This window comes from Scyliorhinus canicula, chromosome 5, assembly GCF_902713615.1.
Source record: "Scyliorhinus canicula chromosome 5, sScyCan1.1, whole genome shotgun sequence".
Taxonomy (NCBI): domain Eukaryota; kingdom Metazoa; phylum Chordata; class Chondrichthyes; order Carcharhiniformes; family Scyliorhinidae; genus Scyliorhinus; species Scyliorhinus canicula.
In genome coordinates this window covers 213,173,044-213,189,278 of record NC_052150.1, presented here as the reverse complement: position 1 = coordinate 213,189,278, position 16,235 = coordinate 213,173,044, and the positions used below count along the sequence as shown (strand labels likewise).

Below are 16,235 nucleotides of genomic sequence, written 5' to 3'. Positions count from 1 at the left end.
GTGCCACACCTGAACTACGCATTTCTGTCTGAGATTCCGATCCCAGCTTCTCCTGAAAGGGAACTGCTTCTTGGTAGCACTGGATTGTCTGGGAAAGCCAAGCCCCTATTAATGGTACGAGCTGCCTTATTCTGGTAAGTGAAGAGTTTAATTGCCCCAAAGCTTCCTTGAACAACTATGGCAAGAGGGTGTGGGTAAGCGGATGAGGTGTGTAAGGTTAAGGGGGTCGGATAGATAAGTGGTAGGGTGGATGGAGGGGTTGGGTATGTAAGGGGTTAGGGTTAAGGGAGTGGGGTCGGTAAGTTGGTCGGGTGTATGAGGGGGTTGAGTATGTAAGGGGTTAGGGTTAAGGGAGTGGGGTGGGTAAGTTGGTCGGGTGTATGAGGGGTTGGGTATGTAGGGGGTTAGGGTTAAGGGAGTGGGGTCAGTAAGTTGGTCGGGTGGGCGGAGGGGTTGGGTATGTAAGGGGTTAGGGTTAAGGGAGTGGGGTTGGTAAATTGGTCGGGTGTATGAGGGGGTTGGGTATGTAAGGGGTTAGGGTTAAGGGAGTGGGGTCAGTAAGTTGGTCGGGTGTATGAGGGGGTTGAGTATGTAAGGGGTTAGGGTTAAGGGAGTGGGGTTGGTAAGTTGGTCGGGTGTATGAGGGGGTTGGGTATGTAAGGGGTTAGGGTTAAGGGAGTGGGGTTGGTAAGTTTGTCGGGTGGGCGGAGGGGTTGGGTATGTAAGGGGTTAGGGTTAAGGGAGTGGGGTTGGTAAATTGGTCGGGTGTATGAGGGGGTTGGGTATGTAAGGGGTTAGGGTTAAGGGAGTGGGGTTGGTAAGTTGGTCGGGTGGACAGAGGGGTTGGGTATGTAAGGGGTTAGGGTTAAGGGAGTGGGGTCAGTAAGTTGGTCGGGTGTATGAGGGGGTTGAGTATGTAAGGGGTTAGGGTTAAGGGAGTGGGGTTGGTAAGTTGGTCGGGTGTATGAGGGGGTTGGGTATGTAAGGGGTTAGAATTAAGGGAGTGCGGTTGGTAAGTTGGTCGGGTGTATGAGGGGGTTGGGTATGTAAGGGGTTAGGGTTAAGGGAGTGGGGTCGGTAAGTTGGTCGGGTGTATGAGGGAATTGGGTATGTAAGGGGTTAGGGTTAAGGGAGTGTGGTTGGTAAGTTGGTCGGGTGTATGAGGGGTTGGGTATGTAAGGGGTTAGGGTTAAGGGAGTGGGGTTGGTAAGTTGGTCGGGTGTATGAGGGGTTGGGTATGTAAGGGGTTAGGGTTAAAGGAGTGGGGTCGGTAAGTTGGTCGGGTGTATGAGGGGGTTGAGTATGTAAGGGGTTAGGGTTAAGGGAGTGGGGTCAGTAAATTGGTCGGGTGTATGAGGGGTTGGGTATGTAAGGGGTTAGGGTTAAGGGGTTAGGGTTAAGGGAGTGGTGTCGGTAAGTTGGTCGGGTGTATGAGGGGTTGGGTATGTAAGGGGTTAGGGTTAAGGGAGTGGGGTCGGTAAGTTGGTTGGGTGTATGAGGGGGTTGGGTATGTAAGGGGTTAGGGTTAAGGGAGTGGGGTCGGTAAGTTGGTCGGGTGTATGAGGGGTTGGGTATGTAAGGGGTTAGGGTTAAGGGAGTGGGGTGGGTAAGTTGGTCGGATGTATGAGGGGGTTGGGTATGTAAGGGGTTAGGGTTAAGGGAGTGGGGTGGGTAAGTTGGTCGGGTGTATAAGGGGGTTGGGTATGTAAGGGGTTAGGGTTAAGGGAGTGGGGTTGGTAAGTTGGTCGGGTGTATGAGTGGTTGGGTATGTAAGGGGTTAGGGTTAAGGGAGTGGGGTTGGTAAGTTGGTCGGGTGAATGAGGGCGTTGGGTATGTAAGGGGTTAGGGTTAAAGGAGTGGGGTCGGTAAGTTGGTCGGGTGTATGAGGGGGTTGAGTATGTAAGGGGTTAGGGTTAAGGGAGTGGGGTCAGTAAGTTGGTTGGGTGGGCGGAGGGGTTGGGTATGTAAGGGGTTAGGGTTAAGGGAGTGGGGTTGGTAAGTTGGTCGGGTGTATGAGGGGGTTGGGTATGTAAGGGGTTAGGGTTAAGGGAGTGGGGTTGGTAAGTTGGTCGGGTGTATGAGGGGGTTGAGTATGTAAGGGGTTAGGGTTAAGGGAGTGGGGTCGGTAAGTTGGTCGGGTGTATGAGTGGTTGGGTATGTAAGGGGTTAGGGTTAAGGGAGTGGGGTCAGTAAGTTGGTCGGGTGTATGGGGGGTTGAGTATGTACGGGGTTAGGGTTAAGGGAGTGGGGTTGGTAAGTTGGTCGGGTGTATGAGGGGGTTGGGTATGTAAGGGGTTAGGGTTAAGGGAGTGGGGTTGGTAAGTTTGTCGGGTGTATGAGGGGGTTGGGTATGTAAGGGGTTAGGGTTAAGGGAGTGGGGTTGGTAAGTTGGTCGGGTGTATGAGGGGGTTGGGCATGTAAGGGGTTAGGGTTAAGGGAGTGGGGTCAGTAAGTTGGTCGGGTGTAAGGGAATTGGGTATGTAAGGGGTTAGGGTTAAGGGAGTGGGGTCAGTAATTTGCTAGGGTGTATGAGGGGTTGGGTATGTAAGGGGTTAGGGTTAAGGGAGTGGGGTCAGTAAGTTGGTCGGGTGTATGAGGGGGTTGAGTATGTAAGGGGTTAGGGTTAAGGGAGTGGGGTTGGTAAGTTGGTTGGGTGTATGAGGGGGTTGGGTATGTAAGGGGTTAGGGTTGGGAAGGCAGCAGGGTGGTAGGTGGGTATGGTGAAAGGCTGGCAGCTTAGTCAGGTGGTAGGTGGGTAGCACGGTATGTAGTTGAGGGTGATAGCGCAGCAGATGGATAAAGTGGGTCGGGGTAGTAAGGTAACGACAGGAGGGCTTTGCAATTCGGTCGGTTAGTTTGACCGAGTCAGTCAGTGGGGAGTTGGAGCATTGGGATTAGGTGCGGAGAGTTAGATAGTGGTTGTCGGGTCAGATCAGATCGGGTGTGGGGAAGGATCGGGGGGGACAAAACCTCTCTGATAATGCATCGTTGAATGCTTTAAATGAAATGGATTCAAATAGTATCATCTTAGGAAAACTTTCCTTTCTTTCTGCAGGATGACAGTGGGAGACATAAGATATTGTTCCTGCGCCTCTATGTGCTCTGGGGAGTATATTTCTATCACCGTCACATGATGAAAGATGCTCTGAGGGACCTAACTGAGGTAAAGTGTTTAATTTCAGTTTAAAATCTATTGCTCCAGCTGTTTTCTCTTCTGGTTCACCCCAGTTATCAATCCCCTATCCCAAAGGCATGTAGGGATAGTGGATGGGGGTTTGAATGGGTGCATTAGGTTGGGGCTCTCTCTTCCCCTTTTACCATGTGGTCTGTGCTTCAACAACAATAACATCTAGAATTGCATTTGTTTTCAACATAATAAAATATCCCACAGGAGTGAATGGCAGCCAAATTGGTTTTGATTCGTTCATGAGATGTGGGCCTGCATTTATTGCCCATCCCTGAGGGCATTTAAAAGTCAACCACGTTGCTGTGGGTCTGGAGTCACATGTAGGCCAGACCATGTCAAGACGACAGATTTCCTTCCCTAAAGGACATCGGTGAACCAGATGGGTTTTTACAACCATTGATTTGTGGTCATCGTTAGACTTTTAATTCCAAATTTATTAGCAAATTCAAATTTCACCATCTGCCCTGGCAGGATTCGAACCCAGTCCCCAGAGCGTTTTCCCGGGTCTCTGGATTATTAGTCCAGTGTCAATACCACTAGGCCACTGTCTCCCCCTCTACTTGGTAAAGGAGGTGGGTTTTGAAGAGTTCCTTTTAGTTAAATAATATTTTATTGACGGTTTCATATTGAACAAACATGGAGTAAGAGGGGGAAAAACTGGCAGGGTTTAGGGAAAGAATTCCAGAACTTGAGGCCTTGGGGGAAAAAAGGAATGGCCATCAATGGTTGAGCAATTAAAACGAAGGAGGTGCAAGAGGTCAGAATTGGAAGATATCCCTGAAGGTTGTTGGGCTGTAGGAGGTTACCGTGATTATGATGGGCATGGAGGGATTTGAAAAAGTTTTAAAATTAAGAAGGTGAAATGTAAGTCAGTGAACATAGGCGTGATAGGTTAATGGACAATTGCGAAGTCATCCATGATGTGACGATAATTTGAGACTGGGTTGTGGTAGGGAATTATTACATTCAGTCATGAAATAAATTGGATACAATATTAGAGAAGGAAAATAGTTTTTAAATTTACATTCTTTTAATTCGCTATTGTTGGGACTCTTGTTTTACCTTCTAATGAGAGTCGATAGTCCGGTTGATTGGAGGTGTCAAAAATACAACTTTATTGCTAATTATTTACCTGAATACACTTGAATAAGAACTGAATCAAAACTTAGAAACAAAATATCAAACAATACATAAAAGAATCAAACAGATACATAAAATATAACAGCACAAGAAATCACTTTAAACACAAACAAACAGATAGACAATTCAAGAATCCAGGAATTCAGGAACAAGACCTCGACAACAAGATCTTACTTTTAAAGGAATTCTTATCTCTGATTTAATCCCTCATTTACTCTCATTGTTTTCTAATTCTCAGCTGAGACCTCCTGGTTTGTTCAAAAGGATCTCTGCTACATAGAGGATGATTTATTAATCAAACATTGGACATTACTTAAGATTACAAGTGCCTTTCAAAACTAGCTCAGCGTCTGCGTGCACAGTCTTAGGAAAGTTACAGGATAGGTTTCTCAGGCCACAGCTCAACCCAGAGACCTTGCTTTAACTGATTAGTTGATACATTCCTATTCCTGAATACACTGGAATACAATGGCTAATTCATTATGTGAAACAATGACTGGATTCTCACAGTCGGAACACTTTTAATAATTTTACTTCTCAGCTACATGCATTCAATTAGCACCTAAAACTATGAATAAATCAATAAATCAATACTCTATCAGCTACAAATATATTCTGCAAAATGGGCCTAAAGTTGCAAAGAGCATTTCATGGGGAAGTGTTTTAATGTAGCCACCCCCTTTATTTTTATAATCTCTGATATGCAGACCAGCAATTTCCCAGTCATCTCCTGGGGAATACCAGAGACCCGGGTTCAATTCCGGCCTTGGGTGACTGTCTGTGTGGAGTTTTCTAATTCTCCCTGTGCTGCGTGGGTTTTCTCAGGGTGCCCCAGATTCCTCCTACAGTCCAAAGGTGTGCGTGTTAGGTGGATTGGCCATGATCAATGTGTGGGGTTGTGGAGATAGGGCAGGGGAGTGACCCTAGGTAGAGTGCTCTTTCGGAGGATCAGTGCAGACTCGATGGGCTGGGTGGCCTCCTTCTGCACTGTAGAGTACACTTGGGTAGGAAATACAACTGTTATCCGATGGCCAATGACCCCCAGCTCCCTCACATCCCCAACCACATCTGGGATACATTACAGCATTTTTCGATAGGCTCTGTGACATTATTGGTCTTGTATGTGGAGTTGTAGCTCAGTGTTGTCTCTGAGCCAGAGGTTGAGGATTCAAACCTTACTCCAGGAGCTTGAGGACAAAGTCTAGGCTGATTCTCCCAGTGCAGGAATAAGGGAGTGCTGCACTGTCTGAGGTATTATCTTTCAGATAAGACAAAGCTAACAACCACTTGGAGAAGTAGTACAGATTATTTAAAGAAAGCCAGCACAAATTTGTTAAATGCATGATTAATTTACTTGATTGGGTTTTTTGATGGGGTTACAGGGAGGGTCAATGAGTATAATACAGTTGATGTGATGTATTTGGACTTCCAACAGGCATTTGATAGAGTGCCGCGCAATTGGTTTATTAGCAAAATTGAAAGGGGACAGTGCCAGTATGGCTAAGCGATGGGAAACGGAGAGTGGTAGTGAATGGTTGTTTTTCAGGGGACTGGCGGAAGGTATACAGTGAGGTTCCCAGGGGTTGGTATCAGGGTGACATCTTCCAAGTGATGTTCAACATAGAGAAGCACTGATTTAGTAGCTGAGGGAGGGCAGTAGATGGTAATCAGAAGGAGATTTCCTTGCCCGTGTTTGACCTGATGTCATGAGACTTCATAGGGTCTGAAGTCAATGTTGAGGAGAGCCGGGGTGAGAAACGTGGATACTTGGATAGGAGCTGGGATTGTTCTGCTGGAGGAAAGTGGATTCAGAGGAGATTCGATAGAGGTATTCAAAATCAGGAGGGGACAAGACCGGACAGATATAGAGGAACAGTTGCCATTAGCAGAAGGGCCAAGAACCAGAGGACACCGATTTAGAGTGATTGACATAGAAACATAGGAAATAGGTGCAGGAGTAGACCCACCACCGATCCGTGAGGTATGCCACTGGACACCGACTTCCAGATACTAAAGCAGCTTTCTACCATCACCCTCTGCCTCCTACTGCAAATCCAATTATGAATCCACCTTATCAAATCACCCGATATCCAATGTGCTTTTTTATAAGTCTCCCATGTGGGACCTTGTCAAAGGCTTTGCTGAAATCTATGTAAACTACATCAACTGCACTACCCTCATTTATAGACTTGGTTACATGCTCAAAAAATTCAATCAAATTTGTTAGGCATGACCTCCCTCTGACAAAGCCATGCTGACTATTCCTGATCAAATCTTACCTCTCCAAGTGGAGATAGATTCTCTCCTTCAGAATCTCCTCCAGTAGTTTCCCAACCACTGACGTGAGACTCACAGGTTTGTAGTTCCCTGGCTTATCTCTACAACCTTTCTTAAATAGTGGGCCACATTAGCTATTCTCCAGTCCTCTGGTACCTCCCCCTTGGCCAGAGAGGAATTAAAAATGTGGGTCAGAGCCCCTGCCATCTCCTCCCTCGCTTCGCACAGAATCCTGGGACACAATTCATCCGGGCCTGGAGATTTGTCCACTTTAAAGCCTGCCACCACCTCCAATAGCTTTTCACTCCCTATGATAATTTGCTCAAGAACCTCACCATCTCTCTCTCTCTCTGAGTTCCATAACTACCTCCTCATTTTCTTGGGTGAAGATGGATATGAAATATTTGTTCAACACCCTACCAAGTCCTCTGGATCCACCCACAGATTTCCTCCTAGGTCCTTAATGGGCTCTCCCCTTTCCCTGGTTATCTTCTTCCCATTGGTATACTTAAAGAATATCTTGGGATTTTCCTACTTTTACCATCCAGAGCTTTCTCATATCCACTCTTTGCTCTCTTAATTGATTTCTTAAGCTCCCTCCTGCACTTTCTGTATTCCTCTCTTTTCCTTCTCATCATATCCTGAATGTCTCTGGTCATCCATGGTTCTCCGGGATTGTTACACCTTCCTATTGCCTTAGAGGGAATATATTGGGCCTGTACCACATTGTGGTCGCTATCACTAAATGCTCCCCCACCAATACATCAAGCATTTGTCAGACTCCATTCCCCAGAATTTTTACACACCCCCGTGAATTGTGTACTTATTTGCTCCTCAATTTCCCGCTGACTATCTGAAGGTCTATAATAAACACCTAGCAATGTGGCTGTCCCTTTTTTATTCCGAAACTCTACCGAAAAAGCTTCATTTGATGCCCCCTCCAAGATATCATCTCTCCTTACCACAGCAACTGCCTCTTTAACTCATAATGCAATGCCTTCTCCTCTTTTACCCCCTCCTCTGTTTTGCCTGAAGATTCTATATCCCGTGATGTTGAGCTGCCAATCTTGTCCTGCCTCTCACTCAACCATGTCCCTGTGATAGCTATTCTATTATAATTCCATGTGTCAATCATCTCACTTAACTCATCCTTTTTACCTTTAATACTCCCGGCATTAAAGTAGAGGCAATCCAGCCTTGTCTCACTCCCTTGAAACGTACTACCGCTGTATTCCCTCTGACCTGATTGCTTTTCTATGTTATACTGTGTCCCTATTCTGCTATCCGTCTGTGTCCCCTACTCCTGCCAAACTAGTTTAAACTCTTCCCAACAGCACTCATAAACCCGCCAGCAAGGATGTTAGCCCTGCTTTGGTTTAGATGTAGACCTCCCGCTTGTACAGGTCCCACCTTCTCCAAAAATGGCCCCAATGGTCCAGGAATCTAAAACCCTCCCCCCTGTACCAACTCTTAAGCCTCACATTCATCTGTGCTGTTCTCCTATTCCTCTACTGGCACGTGGTGCTGGGAGTAATCCAGAGATTACAATCCGAGAGGTCCTGTCCTTTAGTGTACTGCCTAACTCCTTGAATTCTTGATGCAAGACCTCATCCCCCTTTCTACCTCGGCCATTGGTACCAACATGTACCATGACAGGGGCAGCAGGGTAGCATGGTGGTTAGCATAAATGCTTCACAGCTCCAGGGTCCCAGGTTCGATTCCCGGCTGGGTCACTGTCTGTGTGGAGTCTGCACGTCCTCCCCCTGTGTGCGTGGGTTTCCTCCGGGTGCTCCGGTTTCCTCCCACAGTCCAAAGATGTGCAGGTTAGGTGGATTGGCCATGCTAAATTGCCCGTAGTGTCCTAATAAAAGTAAGGTTAAGGGGGGGTTGTTGGGTTACGGGTATAGGGTGGATACGTGGGTTTGAGTAGGGTGATCATGGCTCGGCACAACATTGAGGGCCGAAGGGCCTGTTCTGTGCTGTACTGTTCTATGTTCTATGACCTCTGCCTTATCACCCTCCCCCTTCAGGATGCCCTGCAGATGTACAGTGACATCCCGGACCCTGGCACCAAACCTTTTTGATGACCATAGAAGCGCTTATATGTACCCCTAACTATGGAGTCCCTTATGAATATTGCTCTTCTGTGCTTTGACCCTCCCCGCTGAACAACTAGGCCAGGTGCCACTGCTCTGGTCGCTGCTGTTGTATTCCCCTGACAGGCCATCCCCCCCAACAGTATCCAAAATGTTATACTTGTTAGAGAGGGGGATTCCTGCACTGACTGCTTGCCCTTTCTAGCGGTCACCACCTGTCTGCCTGCACCTCGGGTGTGACCACATCTCTATAACTCCTATCTGTGATGCCTTCCGCCACCTGCATGCTCTTAAATGCATCCAACCGCCGTTCCAACCGAACCATGCGGTCTGTGAGGCACTGCCATTGGGTACACTTCCTGCAGATGTAGTTACCTGGAATGCTCGGAGCGTCATGGGCCTTCCACATCTCACAGTTAGAGCACTGCACCTGAATTGGTCGATGGTAAAAGAAAATGCAGGTCTTCTCCGGTCAACTTGTCAGTACAATTGCTGGAGGAGAAATGTGAGGTTATCCGCTTTTGGTAGCAAAAACGAGAAGGCAGACTATTGTCTGAATAGCCGTAAAGTAGGAGAGGGGAATGTGCAACGAGACCTGGGTGGCCATGTGCACCAGTCGCTGAAGGTAAGCATGCAGGTGCAGCAGGTGGTAAAGAAGGCAAACGGTATGTTGGCCTTCATTGCGAGAGGATTCGACCACAGGTGCAGGGATGTATTGCTGCAATTATACAGGGCCTTGGTGAGACCGGACCTGGAATATTGTGAGCAGTTTTGGTCTCCTTATCTGGGGAAGGATGTTCTATCAAGGGAGGGAGTGCAGCAGACTGATTCCTGGGATGGCAGGACGTAGGTACGAAGAGAGATTGAATCGGTTAGGATTGTAATCGCTGGAGTTCAGAAGAATGAGGCGGGGGGGGGGGGGGATCTCATTGAAACCAATAAAATTCTAACAGGACTGGACAGAGTAGATCCAGGAAGGATGTTCCCGATGGTGGGTGTGTCCAGAATCAAGGGACAGTCTGAGGATACGAGGTAGACCATTTAGGACAGATATGTGGAGAAATCCCGTCACCCAGAGAGTGGTCGGCCTGTGGAATTCGTTACCACAAGAAGTAGTTGTGGCCAAAACATTACATAGATACATAGATATGGAGAAGATAGGAGCAGGAGGAGGCCTTTTGGCCCTTCGAGCCTGCTCCGCCATTCATCACGATCATGACTGATCATCCAATTCAATAGCCTAATCCTGCTTTCTCCCCATAGCCTTTAATCCCATTCTCCCCAAGTGCTATATCCAGCCGCCTCTTGAATATATTCAAAGTTTTGGCATCAGCTATTTCCTGTGGTAGTGAATTCCATGGGCTCACCACTCTTTGTGTGAAGAAATGTCTCCTTATCTCTGTCCGAAATGGTTTACCCTGAATCCTCAGGCTGTGACCCCTGGTTCTGGACACACCCATCATTTGTAACATCTTCCCTGCATCTACCCTGTCTAGTCCTGTTAGAATTTTATAAGTCTCTATGAGATCCCCCCTCAACTTTCTGAACTCCAGCGAGAACAATCCCAACCTAGTCAATCTCTCCTCATACGATAGTCCCGCCATCCCTGGAATCAGTCTGGTAAATCATCGCTGCACTCCCTCAAGAGCAAGAACATCCTTCCTCAGAGAAGGAGGCTAAAACTGCACACAGTATTCCAGGTGTGGCCTCACCAAGGCCCTGTACAATTGCAGCAACACATCCCTGCTTCTGTACTCGAAACCTCTCGCAATGAAGGCCAACATGCCATTAGCCTTCTTTACCACCTGCTGCACCTGCATGCTTACCTTCAGCGACTGGTGCACAAGGACACCCAGGTCCCGCTGCACACTCCACTCTCCCAATTTACAACTATTCAGGTTGTAATCTGCATTCCTGTTTTTGCTTCCAAAATGAATAACCTCACACTTATCCAAATTATGCAGCATCTGCCATTGTCCAGATCTTGCTGTAGGATCCCTGCATCCAAGTCACAATTTACCCTCTCCCTAATTTGCTATCATCTGCAAACTTTGAGATGTTATATTTTGTTCCCTCATCCAAATCATTAATATATACCGTGAATAGCTGGGGTCCCAGCACCGATCTCTGTGGTACCCCACTGGTTACTGCCTGCCAATTTGAAAAGGACCCATTAATCCCTACTCTTTGTTTCCTCTCTGCCAACCAGTTTTCTATCCACTTCAATACACTTTCCCCAAACCCATGGACTTTAATTTTGCACAATAATCTCTCATGCGGGACTTTGTCAAATGCCTTCTGAAAGTCCAAATATACCACATCGACTGGCTCCCCCTTGCCGACTGTATTGGTTACCTCTTCAAAGAATTCCAACAGATTTGTCAAGCATGATTTTCCCTTCATAAATCCATGCTGACTCTGACTGATCCTGCCACTGCTTTCTAAATGTTCCGCTATAAAGTCCTTGATAATGGATTCAAGCATTTTCCCCACTATCGATGTTAGGCTGACTGGTCTATAATTCCCTGCTTTCTCTCTACCTCCATTTTGAATATTGGAGTGACGTGAGCTACCCTCCAATCTGCAGGGACAGTTCCAGAGTCCATAGAATCCCGGAAGATGACCACCAATGCATCCACTATTTCCAGAGCCACCTCCTTAAGCACTCTGGGATGCAGATTCTCAGGCCCTGGGGATTTATCCGCCTTCAATCCCATCAATTTTCCCAGCACCATTTCTCTACTAATGTTGATTTCCCTCAGTTCTTCCCTCTCACTAAACCTTTCATTCTCCAACATTTCTGGAATCTGATTTGTGTCCACTTTTGTGAAGACAGAATCAAAGTATGTATTCAATTGCTCAGTTTTGTATGTTTTCAAGAAGCAGATATAGCACTTAGGACCAAGGGGAATCAAAGGATATGGGGGAAAACGGGATTGGGCTATTGAGTTGGGTGATCAGCCATGATCAATGAGATGTATAAAATTATGAGGGGCTTATGTAGAATAGATAAGAACAAGCATTTCCCCTTGGTGGAGGGGTCAATGACCAGGGGGCATAGACTTAAGGTAAGGTGCAGAAGGTTTAGAGGATGTGAGGAAAAACATTTTCAGCCAGAGGGTGGTGGAAGTCTGGAACTCACTGCCTGAAAGGGTGGAGGAGGCAGAGACCCTCAAAACATTTCAGAAGTATTTAGGTGTGCACTTGCGATCTCAAGGCATACAAGGCTATGGGCCAAGTGCTGGACAATCGGATTAGCATAGTTAGGTGTTTGTTTTTGACCAATGTAGGCACGATGGGCCGAAGGGCTTTTTCTGTGTTGTATGATTCTATGACTCTATTAATCCATCAAAATGAATGGCGGAGCAGGCTCAAAATGCCTCCTGCTCCTATTTCCAATGTCTCTGTCTAAACCCAGAGCCTGGCTCTGGGTTATGGTCATTTTCTGTGGTTCGTATAGGTGAATTGGTTGAAGCAGTTGTTTGTTCCTTATCCATCTTTATTTAGGCAGAAACACGATTGGATGCGTTGAGATTGGATGATTTTGATGTGGTTCGCCTTGCGAATGAAGGATTCACTACTCGGGAAGCACGAATTAGCTTGCGAGCTACTGTAGGTGACATTGAGAAGGCAAAGTTATATATTGAAAAGAAGAGAGAGGTGAGTCGTATCAGCACAGGCCAATCTGACAAATACCTGTTTTGCATGAAGTCAGAAACACCTTTGAAAGCTGGCTGAAGAAGTCGATCCTTTTTGATATCATAAGGGTCAATCTTCACTAACCTCCGCCTGTTGCTAAGGTAACAGTTTCAAAATGGGACTTACCACCCAGTTAACACTCCCAATATTACCAGGTGAAAGAGCGTCCTGTTTAGCCTCTGCGTTTTTTTAATATCCTTTCACAGCTCCCTTTTCCCAATTTAGCCACTTCTTTTACAGCAATGAAGCACTCTAACTCCTTCAATGCTTCTGCTAGAGCTTTCTCTTATTTCTGTTTAGAAACAAGCAAGTTCTCCTCACCTCACTCTTCACTCTTCCAGTGAAGATAATGGGCGCGATCTGATGGCCGCATCACGTTTGAGCTTTGACAAAGGGACCCAAAGCGTCAGCTCTTTTCTCTCCCTACAGATGCTGCCAGACCTGCTGAGATTTTCCAGCATTTTCTCTTTGGTTTCAGATTCCAGCATCTGTAGTAATTTGCTTTTATCCAATGTACTGACCAGTTTGTTTTCCTGCAGTGATTGACAGTCCATTTCACAGTGCTAGCCACTAGGCCAGCCTCACCAACCACCTTCTCATCATCTCTCGCAGCCTTTTCTATCTCCAGAAATCAGTGGCGTGCAGAGGTCTGGTGATGCCCGGGGCAAATCTTGATTGTATGCCCCAAAGACTCAAGTATAAGGCCTAATATACTGAGAAATATTATGAGAAAGGAAAACATGTTGAATATAACTTCCCGTACCAGCCTCCTGAACAGGCGCCGGAATGTGGCGACTAGGGGCTTTTCACAGTAACTTCAGTGAAGCCTACTTGTGACAATAAGTGATTTTCATTTAAATGTAGATGATGTTCTAAACCGCTGTGTGCAGAGAGCAGTGAATGGTCTCTCCCCAGTGTGAACTCGCTGGTGTCTCAGCAGTTGGGGTGAATGACTGAATCCCTTACCACACAGAGGGCAGGTCAATGGCTTCTCACCTGTATGAACTCACTGATGTCTCAGCAGGATGGATGGCTGAGTGAATCCCCTCCCACACACACTGCAGGTGAACGGCCTCTTCCCGGAGTGAACTCTCTGGTGTGTCAGCAGGTTGGTTAATTGAGAGAATCTCTTCCCACACACAGAGCAGGTGAACAGCCTCTCCCCAGAGTGAACTCGCTGGTGTGTCAGCAGTTGGGGTGAATGACTGAATCCCTAATCACACTCAGAACCGAGGGAGTGCTGCACTGTCAGAACAGCCTTCTTTCAAATAAGTTGTTAAACTGAGGCTCTGTCTGTCCCTATTAGGTGGATGTTGAAGATCCCACAGCCACTATTTTGAAGAAGAGCAGGGGAGTTACCCCCGTGTCCTGGTCAATACTAGGGGCTTTTCACAGTAACTTCATTTGAAGCCTACTTATGAAATGAAAATCGCTTATTGTCACATTCCGCATTCGCCACATTCCAGCGCCTGTTTGGGGAGGCTGTTACAGGAATCGAATCGTGCTGCTGGCTTGCCTTGGTCTGCTTTCAAAGCCAGCAATGTAGCCCTGTGCTTAACAGCCCCTGACAATAAGCGATTTTCATTTCATTTCATGTGTCAAACTGAGGGAGCAAAGGATGTCAATATTTTTAAGAGAGAGACCTGGGCCAAGCTTTCCAGAGTCTGAACCCTCCCTGGATTCACTTCCTTTCCCTTCAGTTGCTGCAAGTGACCAATTGATGGTCAGAATGAAAAAAGAAATGGAAAGGGGGAGAAAAGAAAGTGTTTTACTCACAGTTGTTGGAGACAGGAGGAAGATTCCGTCGGTGTGAAAGCTCAATTATCACTCACATAAAGCCCGCGCTCTGATTGGCTGGAGAACCACAGTCCCTCCGGTCCTCAATCTTTTTTAATTGGTCAACATCTCAGCACGCAGATCAGGGGGCGGGGCCTTTCCCTGCATGTGAGGAGCTCTGATTGGCTGGAGAACCACAGTCCCTCCGGTCCTCAATCTTTTTTCATTGGTCAACATCTCAGCACGCAGATCAGGGGGCGGGGCCTTTCCCTGCATGTGAGGAGCTCCCCCTCCCTTGGACATGCGCAGTCCCGGGCCGCCCGCCCGCGCGGCAGATAGAGCGGTTTCCCCACCGCGGGGGAGTCTGGGAGCGCAGTCACCTCACCCTGACACAAGGTACATGTCGGTAGTCACTGGATTTGATTGTGACGCCCCCCCCCCCCCCCCCCCCTTAGCAAAACAATTTGTTAAATTCAGGTGGAAAAATTTAGGCATCTGGGTGACATTGGGGAAAGCAATAGCCTCTGATTGATGCCCCCATCCAATGGATGCCCGGGGCCAACGCACCGTCACCCCCCCCCCCCTCTGCACGCCACTGCCACAAATACACACTAAGACAAAATTGAGACCATATAAGCGTGTGGCATCACTGGAGGATTTTCTGGTCTGTATTTATCAAGTGGAGAAGGAGTTAGGGTCTGGTCTCAATGGCAAGTCATTAATTGACTTGTTTTGCCTGAATGTGACAATCACTTTAGTGCCTGATCGAGGAACTTGGCATTGGGAAGGGGAGAGGCGAGGGTGAGGGGGGGGCGGTCAATGAGAGCCAACCCCTGCTCTTTCGTCCAACCTCCTGACCTCCACTAACCAGGGACCACCTCCCTATTGCCCCCATCCTGCCCTGACTCATCTGTGGCCTTGGTCCCATATTGATCCTAGATCTCTGGGGATGCATTGCCAGCATCTACCACCGTTCCCACAATGGTGCTGAGGGCAATGGTGAGCTGCTGGTTTTTGATTGACTGCATACATAGAAACAAACATAGAAATTAGAAGCAGTAGAAGGCCATTCAGCCCTGCGAATCTGCTCCACCAGTCATTATGATCATTGCTGATCATCAAATGGAATACCCTGATTCCACTTTTCCCTCATATCCCTTGATCGCTTTCTCCCCAAGAGCTATACCTACTTCCTTCTTGAAATTATACAATGTTTTGGCCTCAACAACTTTCTGTAGTCGAGGTCTCCACTGATTCCCAACTCTCTGGGTGAAGAAATTTCTCCTCACCACAGTCTGGAAAGGTTTACCCCTTATCCTCAAACTATGACCCCTAGTTCCTGAGTCCCCCACCATTGGGGGATAGCATCTCTCGGGGTGTGGGGGGGTGGAATTACCTCCCTCGGGATACTTGATCCCAAGAAAGACCTGCCACTGGCCACTTAAGGGGTGAAATTCTCCGACCCCCGCAGGGTCGGGGAATCGCCCAGGGCCGGCGTAAATCCCGCCCCCACCGTGGCTGGAATTCTCTGCCAACCGGGAATCGGCGGGAGCAAGAATCACGCCGCGCAGATCGGCGGGCCCCCGCGGCGATTCTCCGGCCAGCAATGGGCCGAAGTCCCGCCGCTGACAGGCCTCTCCCGCCGGCGGGATTGGCAGCGCAAGCGGGCCCCCGGGTTCCGATCGGCCCGCGTCCCCCCCAGGACCCCGGGGGCCCGCTTGCTCTGCCAATTCCGCCGGCGGGAGAGGCCTGTCAGCGGCGGGGTGGCCTGGCCCGCGATCGGGGCCCACCGATCGGCGGGCAGGCCAGTGCCGTGGGGCACTCTTTTTCTTCCGCCGCCGCCACGGCCTCCACCATGGCGGAGGCGGAAGAGACCCCGCTACCGCGCATGCACCAGTGGTGACGTCAGCGGCTGCTGACACACCGGCGCATGCGCGAACCGGTGAAGGCCTTTCAGCCAGCCCGTACGCCGGGCAGCAGGCACCAAAGGCCGTTGGCGCCGGTTTTGGCACCAGTCGGCGTGGCGCCAACCACTCCGGCGCGGGCCTAGCCCCTAAAGG

General features: G+C 48.3%; 1 protein-coding gene and 1 long non-coding RNA gene across 5 annotated transcripts in view; one reads left to right on the top strand and one right to left on the bottom strand.

Moving 5' to 3' along the window:
- LOC119966556 (NEDD8 ultimate buster 1-like) overlaps positions 1 to 16,235 on the top strand; it is a 91,103-nt gene that overhangs the window by 53,164 nt on the left and 21,704 nt on the right. For all 4 annotated transcript variants that reach the window (XM_038798451.1, XM_038798450.1, XM_038798448.1 and 1 more), the window contains exons 9-10: positions 3,056 to 3,163; positions 12,208 to 12,360. In XM_038798451.1, coding sequence (XP_038654379.1) covers positions 3,056 to 3,163; positions 12,208 to 12,360 — 261 coding nt within the window. The remainder of the gene's footprint in view (positions 1 to 3,055; positions 3,164 to 12,207; positions 12,361 to 16,235) is intronic.
- LOC119966557 overlaps positions 1 to 16,235 on the bottom strand; it is a 99,383-nt gene that overhangs the window by 65,731 nt on the left and 17,417 nt on the right. The window lies entirely within an intron of this gene.